This window comes from Aptenodytes forsteri, unplaced genomic scaffold, assembly GCF_000699145.1.
Source record: "Aptenodytes forsteri isolate BGI_AS27 unplaced genomic scaffold, ASM69914v1 Scaffold59, whole genome shotgun sequence".
Classification (NCBI taxonomy): Eukaryota; Metazoa; Chordata; class Aves; order Sphenisciformes; family Spheniscidae; genus Aptenodytes; species Aptenodytes forsteri.
In genome coordinates, this window is record NW_008794085.1 from 2,507,516 (window position 1) to 2,524,011 (window position 16,496).

The window sequence follows — 16,496 nt, forward strand, 5'->3', positions numbered from 1 at the left end:
CCCTCATCACACGGCTACAGACGTTCGGTTCATACTTCCAGACTGGCAACAGAAAGATGCAAAGCTCACACGAAAGCTTAAGGGCCCTTCCCGGTGCTGAGATGACCCTGTAAGCCCAACGTCAGACCAAGCGGCTTTGCTCAGGCAGTGGCAATTTCCCCAGCGCAGGCAGAGCTGCGGGCATGGGCGCTGAGCTTTGCGCCCCGTACCCCCGAGCCGTGCTGGGGGATAGCCGAGGGCACTGCTGGACTGTCCGCAGCTGTAGCCAAACTGCTTTGGGTTATGGGTAGTGACCTAGAGACAGCGCCACAGGCTTCCTCGCAGCCCGCACCTCTGGAGGAGGGAGCCAGAGCTGCTCCAGCTCTGCTGCCATCAGTACCTGAGCCCCCTTGACTAAAGCTGCCTTAGGTTCATCTCCATGCAGAAATATGGCAGGCAGCTGCTTTAAAGAAATGGCCTCATGACAGTTTTACTAAGGCAACGCTAAGCTGGAGTATGAAAATGAGGCAAATTCAAGCATGAAATATCCATGTTTTTCAACCTGATCCATAGCCTGAGAAAAGCTCGGATATCACATGAGAAATTCCCGTCTGTCTCCATTTATCTTCCTTTTGATATTCTTCACATAGGCATTAATTCAAATGTGAAGAACGCTAATGGTAATGCTTGTGCTTGGCATAATGATATCAGATCTGGAAGCGCTGTTACTCATCGAAAAGATTAATTTAAACAGCTTAAAATACTGGCATGGAATGAAAGACCACAGAAAAGGGATCTAGAAGACACCACGTGGGGAGAAAGCTGTAAGCGGGCACTTAGCGTTTGTCCTACTCAATCTATAATCCTGCGCATATATTACTGAAGCAGCATGAAGGAATACCTATTATCAAACTTTACACGCTGCTGCAATTGCAGGCTCTGTGTAACCTCTCTGGAGTTGCTATTTAGCAATTGCAGACAATAGTCTTCAGTAGGATTTAATTTGAGAAAACGTGACAAGAGGCAAGCCACCCTTGCAGCATTGATTATAAATGCCTAAAGTGAAATAGAGCACCAAACCCACACCATTTCCCTCTACGCAGGAACGTGTACTTTTATGTAGGAGGGCGGGATGTGTGTGTGTATGTGTATGTGACTAGTTACGTATGCGTGCATGCAGGCACGCATTTCCCACTAGGTAGCAGTCAAGGACTTGTGTGCAAGCTTTACAGCTTGATAAGCTCAAAGTGATGACGGCCGCTGCCAAAGAAAGAGATGTCAGCTCCTGCTGGGCCATCTCCCGCGCGAGGTCCTGCGGTCACCTCTGCTCCCCGATCAGCTGTGCAGAAGCTTTGGCGCTCTGGGACGTGCTGGACCTGGAGCAGCAGCCAAAATAGTCGCAATGTGTTTAGGCAGGCAGCTTGAGCAATGGCTTGGCTGCCTTGCAGACTGAAGGGAGATCTCACTGGACATCTGGGGAAAACGGGCGAGTATCCTTTCCGTACAGATTGCTGGCAGCCGGTGTTTCGCTCACCCAGCAACCTTCACCAGACTTGCTGAAGTTTTGAATGCTGCTTGCATGATCTTATTTTTCTGGCAGAAATCCTTCATGGAAATTGCGTTTTCAAGGACGCTTCCTAGGCCCAGCACAAGAGTCCAAGGAGGAAAACGTTTCCTGCAGTGTTGGACAAGTGGCTTGTGTCCAGTCATGGACTGGAAGTGCCCAGTTTCCCTGTTATTGCACTGCTTCAAACTGAATGAACAGGATGAACGTTTTCCTAATTTTGTTCACAGATTCGATCACCAAAGCTGGAGGAATACAACGGCTTCTGGCCCACGGACCCCTTCACTCCGTCTTCGAGGCTCACAGAAACCATCGCTGCATGTTTCAGCCAAGCCTTTAAGTTTGAATACACTGAGGGAAGGGTTGGAAGTATTTTCGCCCCTGAGGACTGTCCCATCCTATGCACTAACCTAGTGAGAGGGATTCTGAATATGATGCAGATAACCATCAAAAAGTCACAAAATGTGTATGAACTACAGGAGGTTTGTTTTTTCCATTCTGATTTTACTTTTATTCTCATTTTACTGTTATATAGCAACTTATCTGTACATACACTTCCCGGGCAATTTTCTTTGACCTATTTATCGCTATTTCAAGTGGAAAGTTCATTGTGTTTTATCAATACTCACAGGCTGGGATTGAAGGCAACTGCCAAACCAGATACGTTATCCAGGACGACAGCAAGAATAACCGTGCCACCATTTCCAAAAGCAAGGACCTGACGGACTGCCAGGAGAAAGCGGTGAAGAACATGGGAATGGCGTACATCCGCCCCTGCCCCACCTGCCCCCTGGTACGAGCAGCGTGGAGCCCTGCTGCCACGCTCAAGCATAAGCCGCTGATGCATGCACCCATGCATCACACTGGTGCTAGTAGGGAGTTCGGCTCGTCTGTGCTCAATGAACTACCGCCCGTTCGTATTTGTGAGTGGGTCTCTTTGCACTTCTAGAAAGTCAGAAATATTAAAGGCACGGTGATGTTCACTTACAAGATGAAGTATGATGACAGCGGGGCCTTGATGACGTCTGCTATGTCTGAGCAAGTGTACCAGATCACGCCCTTCAATGAACCCAACGGGGCAGCAGTCATGGAGGCAAGGTAGGCGCCATGCGTGTCCTTAGGGTAGCTGTGATTATCAGAGCCAGGAAGAGATGCCTAAAACATATTTAGTGTTGATTTGTGAGTTAACAAGAAGCATCTGGCCTGTGGGCTGTGAAGGGCCAAGGCACCGTACGTCCCTCGGGATGCCCAGCCAGGTCCCATGTCCTGCCGTTTGGGGGCTTTGCTGGGCCACCTGAGACATTTGCCCAACCTCTCAGAGACTTTGGCAAACTCTTAATGAAAGCTCTTGCCAGTCCTATGACATTTCCAGATAATCCTGAGCAATGCATAAACTGAGAAGTGCACGATCCATTTGTGGTCATTGCAACGGTCCTGCTGGGCACCCCTCAGTCTGCTCCAACCGCTGTACAAGCCCTCCACACACACAATGCGGTTAAAGCCTACTGATGCATTTCTTTCTCTCCCTTGAAGACAAGAACTGTCTTTGGTCGACATTAAAAGGACTCCCATCAGTGCACCAAAAACTCAGCTGCGAAACCAGGGAAATCTTCGTTATCATTTCTCAGGAGAGCTACTCCAGATGCCAATTCCTCTAATAAGGATTAAAAATCCAGGTTTACAGGTATTAGACGCTTCCTTGTCATACTCTTTCATTATTTATAAGGTTAACAGGTCATCACGTAATTATTTTAGACGTGGATCCTTCCAACTGTCTGTTTTTTCCCATAGTTAACAGAAACACTGCGGCAATTAGTTCAGAATAACGAGGAAGGGGCCACTAAAGATGCTTCAGCCAAGTTCTTACAAATGGTCCAGCTTTTTCGTATAGTGACCCTTGATCAAATTGAGTCTTTGTGGGTGCAGTTTGCCAACGACCTTCCCTACAGGTAACCGTTTTGCCTTCAGCCAGGATTTCCGATCAGAGGCATACTGGGCAATGGGGATAATGAATCGTTCCCTCCCTGGCAGGCGCTGGTTCCTGAGCGCCATCTGTGCTGCTGGAGCTACTGACACATTCCGATTCCTGAAGCAAAAAATTCATGATGAGAAGCTGAACATCTGGGAAGCAGCTGCGACTCTCCCTCTCGCCTTGCATTTCGTTACACCCAACAAGCAAACCCTAGAAGTTGCCTCAGTGAGTAAAGATCATTCTTCCTTCTATTTCCCTCTCACTCCTTTTTAAAGGTGAATTCACAGGATTGTAAGTGAAAGATGCAACATATTTCCTTCTAAATTTGTAAAATGCAAGGTATTAACAAAAATGGGGATTGCTTTAGAAAATGTTTCCAAACACTTGTTGCCAAAATTTTTAATTTGATGTTAAAACCCACAAATCCTCAGAAAATTGCTATTGATTTCTTTTTGCCAAAATAATTAAAAAAAAAAAAAATACACAAACTCAAGAAAATAATATCATGTAACCAAAATCTAAAATGCATACATTATAACTGGAGCGAGCCTATTTACTTTTATTGTAGCTGAATGACTAGCGTTTGATTTAACGTCTGAAAATATTTGGGAAGAATCCAAATCAATTGTATCTATTTATTTCTCAAATGTAATTTTCACTAAATACTAGCTCTAATTACCAGAAACATTAAAGACTGCTACTTCTTTCTTCTGCAGACTTTTCTGACCTGTCCCCAAATCCAGAAAGCACCAATGCATCAAATAATTGTTTACCTGGGATATGGTAGCATGGTAAATAAGTACTGTGCTCAGACTTCACTTTGTCCAAATGAACTTCTTCAGGTAGGTGACTCTCATTTCTTATTCATAAGGGGTGAAGAAATTTTTTAAATGCCTTTAATTTAGCTCTTACAATGCTGGCAATTAGGTAACTGGCTGTTTACATGCCTCACTCTTAGCTGTGATTGCCTGCAAAATTGCAAAGACAGAATGAAACACCGAGCTGATGCCTTTGAAAAATCTGGTCTTAACAGTTCAGAATTTCAAATGTAAGTGGTAGAAGCCCGTGGGGATGATGGATTCTGTAAACAACCTGAAACTGAGTTTAGGTATGAGAAATTTAGGATTAAAGCAAAATAATTATGATTCTGCTCTCTACTTTTACATTAGGTAGAGTGTACTTAAAAAATCTATTAAAAAGGCACTGAAGTGTGACTATAAGCAAAGCTCTAGATAAGTCATAGGTTAGGGCTTCCAAAGAGGCCTTGCTACATAATTACACATCACTGTCAGAAATATTCAGGACATTGTCCTCGGACCATGCAGCTCTGGCTCCTCACTCAGAAGGACCACAGCACTGACATGGGCTGCTGGTGTTTGACATGTATTTAAATCTTCCAAAAAAGAGTGAAACAAAGCCAAGCCACCAGAAGGGTAATTTGTCCTCTCAGAACAGCAAAACTGTTTAAGTAAACTTGCTATTGCTATAGGGAGTGGCAAATCCTCCAGCTGTGCAGACCCTGGGGGCTGCAGGCTGGCAGGGCTGGTGGAGGTGCCCCAGGGAACGACTGAACCTGGCGTCAGCTCGGGGCTGCTCTTGAACTCGCAACAGACTCTGTGGTGCAGGCATCCACCCAGGATTATCTCCTACGCTCAGGCTCAGGCACAATTTAAAATCACTTACAATGCTGCGTAAGGAGAAAACCAAGTTTGCTTGTACGTTCCACGTTTGGCATCCTGATAATGGTGGTGAGATTTTTCCTGGGAGAAAAATCTGAACAGCTTTACTCGGGGCTCTGCACCAGTAATTGTTTTGCCTGTTATGGCAATGCACATTTTTTTGCATTATTACAGGATCGTTACCTGATAAGATTAACACAGTCTGCTCTGTTTTCAGCCACTCCATGACCTTGCTACTGAAGCCATCAGCAAAGGTGATGCCAAAGACATGGCCTTGGCCCTGAAAGCCATCGGCAATGCAGGAGAGCCAGCCAGTATCAAACGCATCCTGAAGTTTTTGCCAACATTTTCCCCAGCTGCAGCTTCATTACCAAACAGAATTCATGCTGATGCTGTGTTGGCCTTGAGGAAAATTGCCAGAAAAGACCCTGCAAAAGTAACTGAAATTATTATTTAAACAAATGTCTTAGAGGGTATGATTTGGGTTGACTTAGTGATTCAGGAATAATAAAGCCATCAGGTAATGTTAGCAACTCTGGGCAGATTTCTCAGTTACTGGTCTTCCTCTTGCCCACACTGTAAATTCCTGACATCACCCCGTCCTTGCTGATATCCCGGGAAAGAGGTTGCTTTAGTCGCTGTAACACTGGGCCCACTACTAATGGCTGTTTCTTCCAGCCCTGTTCACTGCGCACCCAGCAATATCTTCATTTTCAGTGACGGGTCCCCTGCTCAAGTCTCTGTTTAGGGTTTTGTTCTCCATTCGCTGCAGATCACACATGCATGGTTTAGGAACCACTTCTCACTGAGAAGTTATGAGGTACTCACAGGTTGTATCTTCCTCCTCTAGGTAAGGGAGATCTCCCTCCAGGTCTTTATGGACAGCACACTTGCTCCTAATGTCCGAATGGTGGCTTGTGTTGTCCTCTTTGAAACTAAGCCTGCTCTTCCAACCGTAACAGCTATGGCCAGCTCGCTGCTGACGGAGCCCAGCTTACAAGTAGCCAGTTTCACGTATTCACACATGAAGGCTTTGGCAGTAGGCAGGATCCCACAACTCTATAATCTGTAAGTAGAGGAAGAAGTACATTTTTTAGTAGCAAATGGTGATTTTTTTCTTGCAGTTTTCTAAGAACTTTGTCACAGTCGACTATCTTCATATGATTTTAACTCTTTATTACTCAGATCTGCTGCTTGCAACATTGCCATTAAACTACTGAGCCCCAGACTTGACAGGCTGAGCTATCGTTACAGCAAGGTCATTCATGTCGGCGATTATTCCTGTGAGTACCAGGTGCCCTGTTCACTGCTTCAGCTTACGTAGCCAAATGCCTCTATTGTGTTCCATGATTTTCATCCAAAATCCAATCACAAGCTGTGAGTTTAGTGCACTCTTGAACTAGAAAAAGCACAAGAGCCTCCTAACATGCAAAATCCCCTGAGGGTGTTCTACTACTCTCTGGGTGTCTGCTGGGGAAAGCGGTGCCTGCACGTGGATTTACATCTCCTTCTTCAGTCACTGTGGTTGTGTTGACTCTGCCCTAGAACAAAGTTGTCCTCTTGAGGTTGCAAACTTGAGGACCTGTGGGACTGAATCCTGGCAGAACCCCTTGTGATCTACTACAGCATGTACCTGAGGTGGCTTACGTGCACCAGACACCTCCGAGACCCTAACCAAAATCTCTGCTGTTTTTTATTCCTGTGATAGCTGAATATCAGGCTGGTGCCATTTGGAGGGTCTATCTAATGAACAGTCCCAGCACCATGTTTCCATCTGATATAATCACAAAAGTAAGAGGATATTATGCAAATACTGCAACTGATATTATCGAGGTAAGTATTTCATTAAAACAGCCAGATAGATGCAAGCCAGCTACAGACAGTATTACTTGTTAAGCCGTTTGGACTGTGATGTGGTGTTTAACTCCATCTCTGGCTGTGAGGGCAGATGTGGAAGAGAAAATTCAGATAATGATTATGATTTTACCTAGGCTGCTTCTTTTATTTGGGCTTCTTGATACATACATTCATCAATTAATACATTCAGTATAGGCATGAAAATCTAGGAAAGCAGAGGAAAGCTTATGCAGCAGAACATTCATCTGCCTACCAAAAGTCACAGGGCATCTAGGGTATTTTGCATAAGTACAGGGAACTAGCATCTGAAATTAAATTTCAGCCAGCAGTGCAGCCAGGGCAGCGTGAAGCTCCACGTAACAGCATGCAGGCATTTACTTAGCTTCTTGGGCAAGCTTTGCAGCCTGGGCTGAGCTGTGCGCTGCCCTAAAATTATCCCTGCTGACTAATTCAAAGCTGGCTCAGCACGTCCTCAGCATCTGCAACCATAGCCTGCAGTCATCTGCCGGGTAGGCATAGCCTTGTAAGTGCAATGGCTTCATGAAGTATGTATTTAGAGCGGCCTCAGCGAGTGTAATACTAGGTACAAAGGTTTTCCTGGGCTTTCTTGTACTTGGGCTGCGAACCTGACTGTTTCCTACAGGTGGCTCTCCGGTCACAAAGCCTAACCAAGCTTATCAGGAAGCAGAATATTCCCTTTGCTGAGTATGATACATACAAGACACTGAAGGAACTTGGCAAAACGGTATGTCTCTACTTCTGATCTGTTTGCAATACACAGTTCCTGCCAGCACCGGGGTTGCATCACCCACCGACCACGCCATCCCTTTGATGTTTCAGTGAGAAAGGAGTCAGTCATCCTGTTTGGTCACGGAAAGATGTACTTACATTGTACTTATGCTGTCAACAGATGCCACCTTTTCACTCAACATGTGTCAGCAATTAATGTACAGTACAAAAGATGATGATGATGCTGGTAGCCAAAGTTCATGTGTTTTAAATTGTATGTTAAAACACAGTAAGTGGTTGCTCTTCCCTTTTAAAATGATTCTCAAATAAGATTTTTGTCCATGAGTCCTTGGGTGTCACCCACTACTTACAGCAGCAGAAATTACCAAGTCCTTACCTCACCCCCATGTGGGGAAACTCCCACTGAAGTCAGTTAGGCAACATGAGAAAGGCCACATTGGTTCAGACCTGTAAGATGTCTATTAGTTTTTGGCTAAGGAACCATGGTTAGCATCCTTCAGATGGGATCTACTTTTTGCCAATACATTACTGTATTTGAAGTAACATTATCTGATGCTTTTCATTCTTCTCATCTCTCCTTAACACCGCAGCTTCTGGGATGGAAAGAACTGCCTCCCGAAGACCCTCTGGTATCTGCTTATGTCAAAGTATTGGGCCAAGAGATCACCTTTGTTGACATTGATAAAGATGCTATTCAGCAGACCATGACGGTACTGACAAGGCTGTTGTCTTTTTTGTCTGCAATGCTGAATAATTTCCCTTCCCCGTCTCTTCTCACCTACTTACCTAACTTATTTCTCCGTTTTCAGAGTCTAACTGGATCATCAAACTGGCAGCCAACGGTGAAAAAAGTGGTGGAAGAGGTCCAGCGAGGCATTTCAGGCCGATGGACCCTGCCGGCGATGGTGGCCGAGCTGCGGCACATTGTCCCCACGGTGGTCGGCGTGCCGCTGGAGCTTAGTCTGTGCGGCGCCACGCTGGCCCAGGCTGAGGCCACCGGTGAGCTTGAGACACCAGACTGAGCAGTTTCCCCACAATAATTGTGGGTCCAATCCCTCTGCTGAAATTAAATCCCTCTGTAATCTTGAAACGTACTCTTGTAATGTGGAAACATTAGTGTTCAGCTACCTCCAAAGGGTTTGAAAAGTAATTAGCGTGTTTCACCTGGAACATATTTGTATAACTCTGGTTTGGAGTAGCAATCTTTAAATAATCACGTAAAGTACTTCAAAATGTAAAAGCACTGCCCACATGTTAACTACTATGCTTACTGAAAACATTGTATCTCCAGCATTCATTGTTTCTCTGTTCATATAATTCCTGTCTGTCTTTTGCAGTGGATATACAGATGTCACCACCATTACCTGACAATTTTAAACCTTCACAGTTGTTGGAAACCAACATGGATATTCATGCTGACATCAAGCCAAAGTAAAAATGACATATATTTTCACATACACACACAAGCATTTATATTTGAAATAGATACGTGATCGCATGTTGTTACGCAGGGGTCTTACTTGTCCCAGATTTGGGACGGCTGTGCTAGTCCAGAGCAGTGAAGTTGTGAGAAAGCAACACAATCACCTGATGCTTTACGACCCTGCAAATGTAGCGATGTGCACTGTATCCCATAGGATGCTGCGCTGTTCTGCCATTGCTAGAAATGCTCGCTTTTGTACCTGTTCAGCGACTAAAGACACGAAGCTGTGGAGATACATTTGCTCACGTATGAACAGGTTTTTACAAGTTCAACATAGAATCGCATCACCACCAGGCACAAGCTGGGGGGATTTGAGGAGGTAAAGGGAAATGCTTCTGGATCCGCCAAAGCAAATGCAACACTATTAATAGAATGATAATAGTAATAATTATCATAATAATAGCGAAAATATTAATAAACAACTAGACACAATCTGAAGCTAGTAGAGATTCTGGCATTAGCTTGTCCTCAAGCAATGTATCAGTGACAAAGAAGTGAGAGGGGGCATGTTAGCTTTGTTTATCAGATAAATCCCTTCACCTTTTCCAGCGGCACTTCAGCTTTTTTTTTTATCATGTTATATGATACATCTCTTTATCCATCAGTAGTGGCTCTTACAATAAAAAGAACATCGTGAAAATGCAATTTTGCATTTCAACGTTAAATATGTGCATATTAATCTGTAATTATGCATGTTTTTATTTTCACTCTTTCAGGGCATATTTTCATATGATTGCAATGATGGGGATTAATACACGATACTTTCAGAGTGGTCTTGAATTCCATGCAGAGTTCAGCGCCAACACTACAATGAAATTTGAAGCCAGGATAAATAATAAGGAGAAAAATTTGAAGATTGAAACCCCTCCCTGCCATCAGGAGGTTGAGCTCGCAGCTGTGAGGTACAGAAGAGCTTGTTGCATTTTGCTTGCTATGTGTTACTGATTGTGAGCTCCCTGTTATAAAATCATGAACATACAACTCTGTTAGGCTCTGCCGTACCTTGGCAGCCACATAAAGCTTAGCATTGTCTTTTTTGCACCAGCAAAGACAGGTAAGCAAAATCAGAAGATGTTACCTTTGTGCCATTTATCACCTCCACAGGAGTGAAGTTTATGCTATTTCAAGGAACATGGAAGAAGTAGATTCCGAAAAGAAATCCCAGCTTCTCCCCAAAGGAGAAGTACCAAGTCTCTCCGACCAGCCATTTCAGCCATCAGAAAGATCTTCAAGGCCTGGTGGCTGGAAGGTAAGGAGGCCTCTCACCATTCGTACTGCAGACAGGTAGAGAACAGACAGCTCCCCAGAGGGGCTGAGCACCCCCAACACAGCAGCTGGCCAACCAGATCACAAACACAGAAACTGTGAGATTCAGCAGGTGCCTGACAGATCCCAAACCAAGCCTAACATAAGTCCCAATGGGTGCAAGACATGATCATTCACGGTCTGCTCACTCTCATCATCTCATGCAGGTAGGGTTGCTTTGACAGCATGTCTTCCTATTTCTTTACAGTCATGGGGAGGGTGTGTGACATTCATATCCTTTGTACAATATCCCTTTCTTTCCAAGCCAGAGCAATGTGGAAAAGATGGCTCTTCGGCAGGATATACATTTTTCTTCCCAAATCCTGAGGTAATCCCTGCAGTGGATTGCAGAAGCCCATTCTCCTATGTGCTCTTCAGCTTCAGAGGCTGGCACGGGAAAGACAGGTTGACTTGCAATAGGAGAGCTAGTAGCCCAAAACTGATGCAGAGAAATAGCCCCTCCAAAGAGCCCTGCAGGTTCTCATGGGGAAGTTTGTTTGTGAAACACTGCCTGGGAAAGGCTGGGCAGGAGAGCTGTCCTCTTCCACAGAGCACTTCGGAGGAAACCCCACTGCTTCCAGTGCTTGGATCTCTAATTTTAAGCAGTGCTTCCTTACTTAGGCAGGACTGTCATCATTCTCTTCATTAATAGGAGGAAAGATTTTAGGAGCTGTGACAATTTTTTTGCAGAAAATATATTTATTTGCCATATTTTTGTTTAATGCAGCAAAGCAATATTCCTAGTGTGATATCCAAAGGATACCAGCAAGATTCAGAAGAGGCACATCACCACAGTGTAGGAGGAAGATTTTACACACGCATCTTCTGTAGAAAAATTGAGAGTTTGGGATGTGCTGCTTGTCTCAGCCTAAAGTCACGAAATTCTGCTTTCTTAAGAAATACCTGTCTGCACAAATTAGCTGGAGAACTTGAAGCCAAAATAGTTTTGAAGCCAGGTACAGTCATGACAACAAGCTTTTCTGTCAATCTCTGTGAATGCTGCTCAAGCAGCACAACCCTGGAATGTAAGTGTCTTGACTTTAGTTCATACAGGTGCTGATATTGACAAAATACAGCTGGAGATTCAGGCAGGATCCAAAGCAGCTTCCAAAATAATTGATGTAGCAAGCTCAGGGTCTAAGGAAGAGGATGAGACATCTCCATACGAGGACATTCAAGCTAAACTGAAGAAGATTCTAGGCATTGAAAATGTGTTCAAGGTAAGAGACTTTGAGCATCGGAGAGGGAAATATTTTCCTATAAATGAAGCCAAGGGTTTCCAGTGTGGAAAACTGGCATTGGAAAGCAAGGATTTCGGCTGGGAGGAATGTGTCTAGGTGAGTTTTGGTGCAGCTTCTGCAGTGTGTGGGGCCAAGAGGTTGTATTTCCTCAAAAGCCTGTGGTAAGCAGCTTGTCTGACACCCAGAGAAATGTTACAGAACAAGCTATAAATTCATAATGCTTTGAACTGTTTCTGAAGGTCGCAAATAAAACACGGCGCCATAAGAAACGGATTCACAGAGAAGACAAGACTGCAGTTACAGACCTCTGGGCAGAGCCCGGTACAACCCCCCTCTCCAGTTCATCCTCTTCTTCCACTGCTTCCTCTGCTGATGGTAAAGAGCCTGGAAATGAACACAAGAAAGGTGAACTAAGGCAATCTGGGAAGAAGTGTGGCAGCAGCAGCAAGAGCAGCAGCAGGAGCAGCAGTGGCAGCAGAAGCAGCAGCAGCAGCAGCAGCTCTGCTAGCAGTAAAATCTGCAGCAGCAGCGGAGAAGACCACTCTGGAGACAGGCGCTGCAGTGGGGACAGTGAATATTCCAACCAACAGGTAATTCACCCAGGCTGGACCTTTTTATGTTTCTTGTAGTGAATGTTTTTGTACATCGGGAAATTGTGCCCATAGAGCATGGAGCAAAGGAAGAGAAAACAGACTGTTGAGGGTGGCTGTTTGCTGCAGGATGGACGAGGTAGCCACCTAGCAGAGCTTTTTCCCCTTTTTAACCTCCCTGGTTCTCTGAAGCATTTCAGTTCAGCAGTTTCACATTTCAGAAGATTTCAGTTTAAAATGTTAAAAATTTAATTTTGTTTTGACTTTTTCCATACTCAATACTGAACTTTTTAACGCATTTCTCAAAAGTTAGTTCTTTGTCTTCTCTTAGATCTTCTTACATACTATTTTCACAGGCAAATCTACCTGTTTACCAGTTTTGGTTCAAGCCAGCAGATGAACAGGTACATTTACTGCTTATACTGTGAGCAGGGCCTACAAGTGCTCCCACTAGCTTTGCTGCAACTAGAGCTTAGTTCTCTGAGAATAAAAATATGAGAAATTTACTCTGTAACAACTTCCAATGGTAAATAACTTGCTTCAAGGCGATTCTCTGTTTTCGCAGGACCCAGGAATGGAAGTCCTGAACGGCAGCATCAGCTCCTCCTCTTCTTCAGCTAGTGATGAAGGCACCTCTAGAGCCATGTCTCAGGTGAGTGTCTTAATCTACAAGAAATAAAAACATTTACTTTGGGTTTCCAGCTATTGTATATTTATAACAGAATAGGAAAAATATGGTGATTTAGCATATTAGATAATATATAGAAAGAAAATTAATTGTTTCCCGTTTTATAAAGGTGAGCACATTGGATAGCCATTGAGTGTTTTTTAATATTCACTTAATACAGGCTACATTTTTCAATGAAACTGGAATGTATTGCTGTTTATGTTGAAATTTGTGTTACTCAGTAAATAATTCACTGTAAAAATGCGAACACTTTAGAAGTGCTGACCTGCTTGATCAGAAACTGGTTTCAGGTATATTTTTTATTGCATAGCTCTCTGTAAAAGTTCAGGACTTGACTCTGCCACTCTTGTTCATTAGGTCTTCACTGCCAAGTACTTCTGTTCATGTTAGCAGGACCATACAAGGCCTTTGAAAAGACCTTGATTTTGCAGTAATGCTCCAACTTTGAGAGCAATCCAGGTGTTTATTCAGGAATGACTGCATGGTACATAGTTAACGGTACCTGGTCCTTCTGTAAGAACTATTGCAAGAACTGATGAAATTTGGAGCAGATTTCGTCAAAGGAAGATTTCACACATTTCAGACAATGACCTACATGCCCCAAAATAGTAAACCTTACCTTGCTGAGGCACCCCCTCTGCACCAGCAGCTCCCAGTTGTTAGTACAAAAGGCAACCAGATCTACCTTCTCCCCCATCCATTTCTGGGTAACTTGAATTCACCTCTCTTGTCCATCTTTTCACCACATTACTATTTCCCTGAACTCTTCCCAGTCTTCCCCAATGCTCTCACCACATACACCTTCTTCCCCAGCCACAGCCTTGCTCTTTCCCAGTTTCCCCCCAAGCCCTTGCCAGGGGGCTTCCTACCCACCTAATCCTTCTGTGGGTCTCTGTCACTCGGACCTGGCAGCACAGAGAGGACCCGCTGCCCCACAGCTCATCCCACCTGCAGCTCTCCCCTGGCCAGGCGGGGACTCCTGCCCCACAGCTCAGGTAGGGCAGTCACGGCCGGCGCCGCTGCTGCCACTGGCTGCCGCCGGGCACGAGGCTCCGACTTTGAACGGGGCCACGTGCTGCTCCTCGTGCAAGTACCACACTTGGGACTGCACTGAACAGATCCCTCTGTCAACACAAATTATCACGGTTTTAAACAGGTGGTTAAATGAATTTTATCAAAAAGACTATTAGCCAAACTACAGGTTGGTAAGAGAGCAGTGCTGAGCTGGGTAATATTGGTTCTTTACACAGTAGGGTCCTACTCCATACTTCCTTTTGTTACACTTTACTTTAAATTACTTTACAAAAAGATTCGCAACGCTACTGTTTTACTTACACAGGTCGCGACAGTTCTCCCTTGAAAGACTGTGGCAAAACTACATATGAACTGAATAGATCGAGTGATGATCTATAATGCTTTCCCATACTTCACATAAAAAGACTTTTTGAATGAAATTTCTCCTTCACAGATACTTTTTATCTGTGGTTGTAATATAGTAATTTTAATGCTTTGTGTATGTCTTTTGTCACTATTTCCTCTCTACTGACTTAAGCCTAAATTCTTGGGAGACAGCAAGCCACCAATGCTGGCTGCAGTCCTTCGTGCCATCCACAGAAACGAGCAGCCGACGGGATTACAGCTTGTACTGTACATTGATACACAACCCATGAGATCAAGGATACAGATGTTTGTTTCAAGCATCACAGGTTCAAGTAGATGGAAACTCTGTGCTGATGCTTCAGTAATAAATTCCCATAAAGTATTGGTAAGTTTAAAATAATGATCAGCTCATATAATGAGCTATTATCATTAATATAATGATCTTACTATGTTTTATACAAAAATATATGTATTCCCCTCTACTAGGGTTCTCTTAAATGGGGTAAAGATTGCCGGGACTACCAGATTGCTACTCAGATTGCAACAGGGCAATTTGCTGCTTATCCAGCTATGCAGATGAAGCTGGAGTGGCCAAAAGTACCTTCAATAGTCCGAACCACTGCAAGATGGTGAGATTTTACTTTAGTTTTTGAAAACTTCACCTGTGCCAATGCTCTAGATAATTACAGATTCGGTTCTGCAATTTCTAAGCTGGAAAAATCCCCCCTTAATCAGTATGATATTATAAAATCAGATTACATGTGCCTGTTTTTTCTGCGTATTCATTCTCTCAAAGCATAGTGCATTTTAGTTTGCAGGAAAACCACTTGAAACAAAGGGGATGATGGGATTCACCTAATCTATTGTAGACTTTTAATTTAAAGTGCCTGAATTAGGAAATTGGTCTCCTGATGCTTCCTAACTGGGAAGAGCAGAAGCCTAACCTTGGTTCTCTGAAGGAGTCTGTCTCTTACTGACTGTCCAGGGAGAGTAATTTCCTAACGTAGGCACCTTACCTCCGGCTTCTGAAGAAGGTGATACAAACACTCCCCATAAGGCTTATTGCACACTAAATAGCAAATGTTGTGTGACGCTTAGTGTAAGAGAACTGTAACTGCTGGATTCAGTTCACATATGTGTCTATCCACATACATATAGTATCTATTGTATTCATTCATTCAGTGTATTTATACATGCATTTGCCCACAATAACATAGAGATCCACATCAAAGCCTAATCTTTTTTTCATAGTGCTACCAAAATACAGACACATACAACAACTCACTTACCTAAACAGGCATGCAACACAAGCTTTCACATTAAAGGCGTACAGGTGATTTGGTTAACAAATGCCTACTGAAGAGGATAATTTTCTATATTAGATTGAATTACCTGAAGTGCTGTTATCTGCCCTTATTAGAGGGGATGAAACCATCCAATTGACTATCCTGGAGCAAAGCCACAGAACACAGCTTTTTTCTGCTCTGAGACTATGCCTTTTTTTAAAGGAATCTTTTCTGTATTTCTCCGAGTCCCAAGCCTGTAAGGGAACCCAATCATAGAGATCCCTCTGTCAACTCATTGACAATCTTAGCGGGCGAAGGATCCTTGCTAAAAGTTACCACTGTAGGACTGACACATTCATACGAGGTCATCTGTTTTTTAGCACGTTAGTATTTTATGTAATTGGTGCCTATCTTTAACTCTGAATGTGTTTAAAACAAGTTGGCTATACCTTTCTTCTCACATCACTCTGCCGCCCAGTCTCTTGAAGACTGTTTCACCCATTGTCGTGGTTTAACCTCAGCTGGCAACTGAGCACCACACAGCCGCTCGCTCACTCTTCCCCCCCCGGTGGGATGGGGGAGAGAATCGGAAGAGTAAAAGTGAGAAAACTCATGGGCTGAGATAAGAACAGTTTAATAATTGAAATAAAATAAAATAATAATAATTAATAATAATAATAATAATAGAAGAATACACAAAACAAGTGATGCACAATGCAATT

The 16,496-nt window shown here is 43.8% G+C and overlaps 1 protein-coding gene across 1 annotated transcript in view; it reads left to right on the forward strand.

The window, feature by feature from the left end:
- LOC103894684 (vitellogenin-2-like) overlaps positions 1-16,496 on the forward strand; it is a 24,258-nt gene that overhangs the window by 1,143 nt on the left and 6,619 nt on the right. The window contains exons 4-28 of the mRNA XM_009274108.1: positions 1,774-2,025; positions 2,175-2,336; positions 2,493-2,641; positions 3,077-3,227; positions 3,335-3,492; positions 3,575-3,740; positions 4,232-4,357; positions 5,412-5,630; positions 6,045-6,262; positions 6,380-6,477; positions 6,903-7,027; positions 7,695-7,796; positions 8,392-8,511; positions 8,611-8,800; positions 9,139-9,232; positions 10,001-10,186; positions 10,389-10,533; positions 11,317-11,545; positions 11,634-11,809; positions 12,070-12,260; positions 12,297-12,420; positions 12,777-12,824; positions 12,986-13,072; positions 14,661-14,873; positions 14,975-15,117. Of these exons, the coding sequence (XP_009272383.1) occupies positions 1,774-2,025; positions 2,175-2,336; positions 2,493-2,641; positions 3,077-3,227; positions 3,335-3,492; positions 3,575-3,740; positions 4,232-4,357; positions 5,412-5,630; positions 6,045-6,262; positions 6,380-6,477; positions 6,903-7,027; positions 7,695-7,796; positions 8,392-8,511; positions 8,611-8,800; positions 9,139-9,232; positions 10,001-10,186; positions 10,389-10,533; positions 11,317-11,545; positions 11,634-11,809; positions 12,070-12,260; positions 12,297-12,420; positions 12,777-12,824; positions 12,986-13,072; positions 14,661-14,873; positions 14,975-15,117 (3,872 nt within the window). The remainder of the gene's footprint in view (positions 1-1,773; positions 2,026-2,174; positions 2,337-2,492; positions 2,642-3,076; positions 3,228-3,334; positions 3,493-3,574; positions 3,741-4,231; positions 4,358-5,411; positions 5,631-6,044; positions 6,263-6,379; positions 6,478-6,902; positions 7,028-7,694; positions 7,797-8,391; positions 8,512-8,610; positions 8,801-9,138; positions 9,233-10,000; positions 10,187-10,388; positions 10,534-11,316; positions 11,546-11,633; positions 11,810-12,069; positions 12,261-12,296; positions 12,421-12,776; positions 12,825-12,985; positions 13,073-14,660; positions 14,874-14,974; positions 15,118-16,496) is intronic.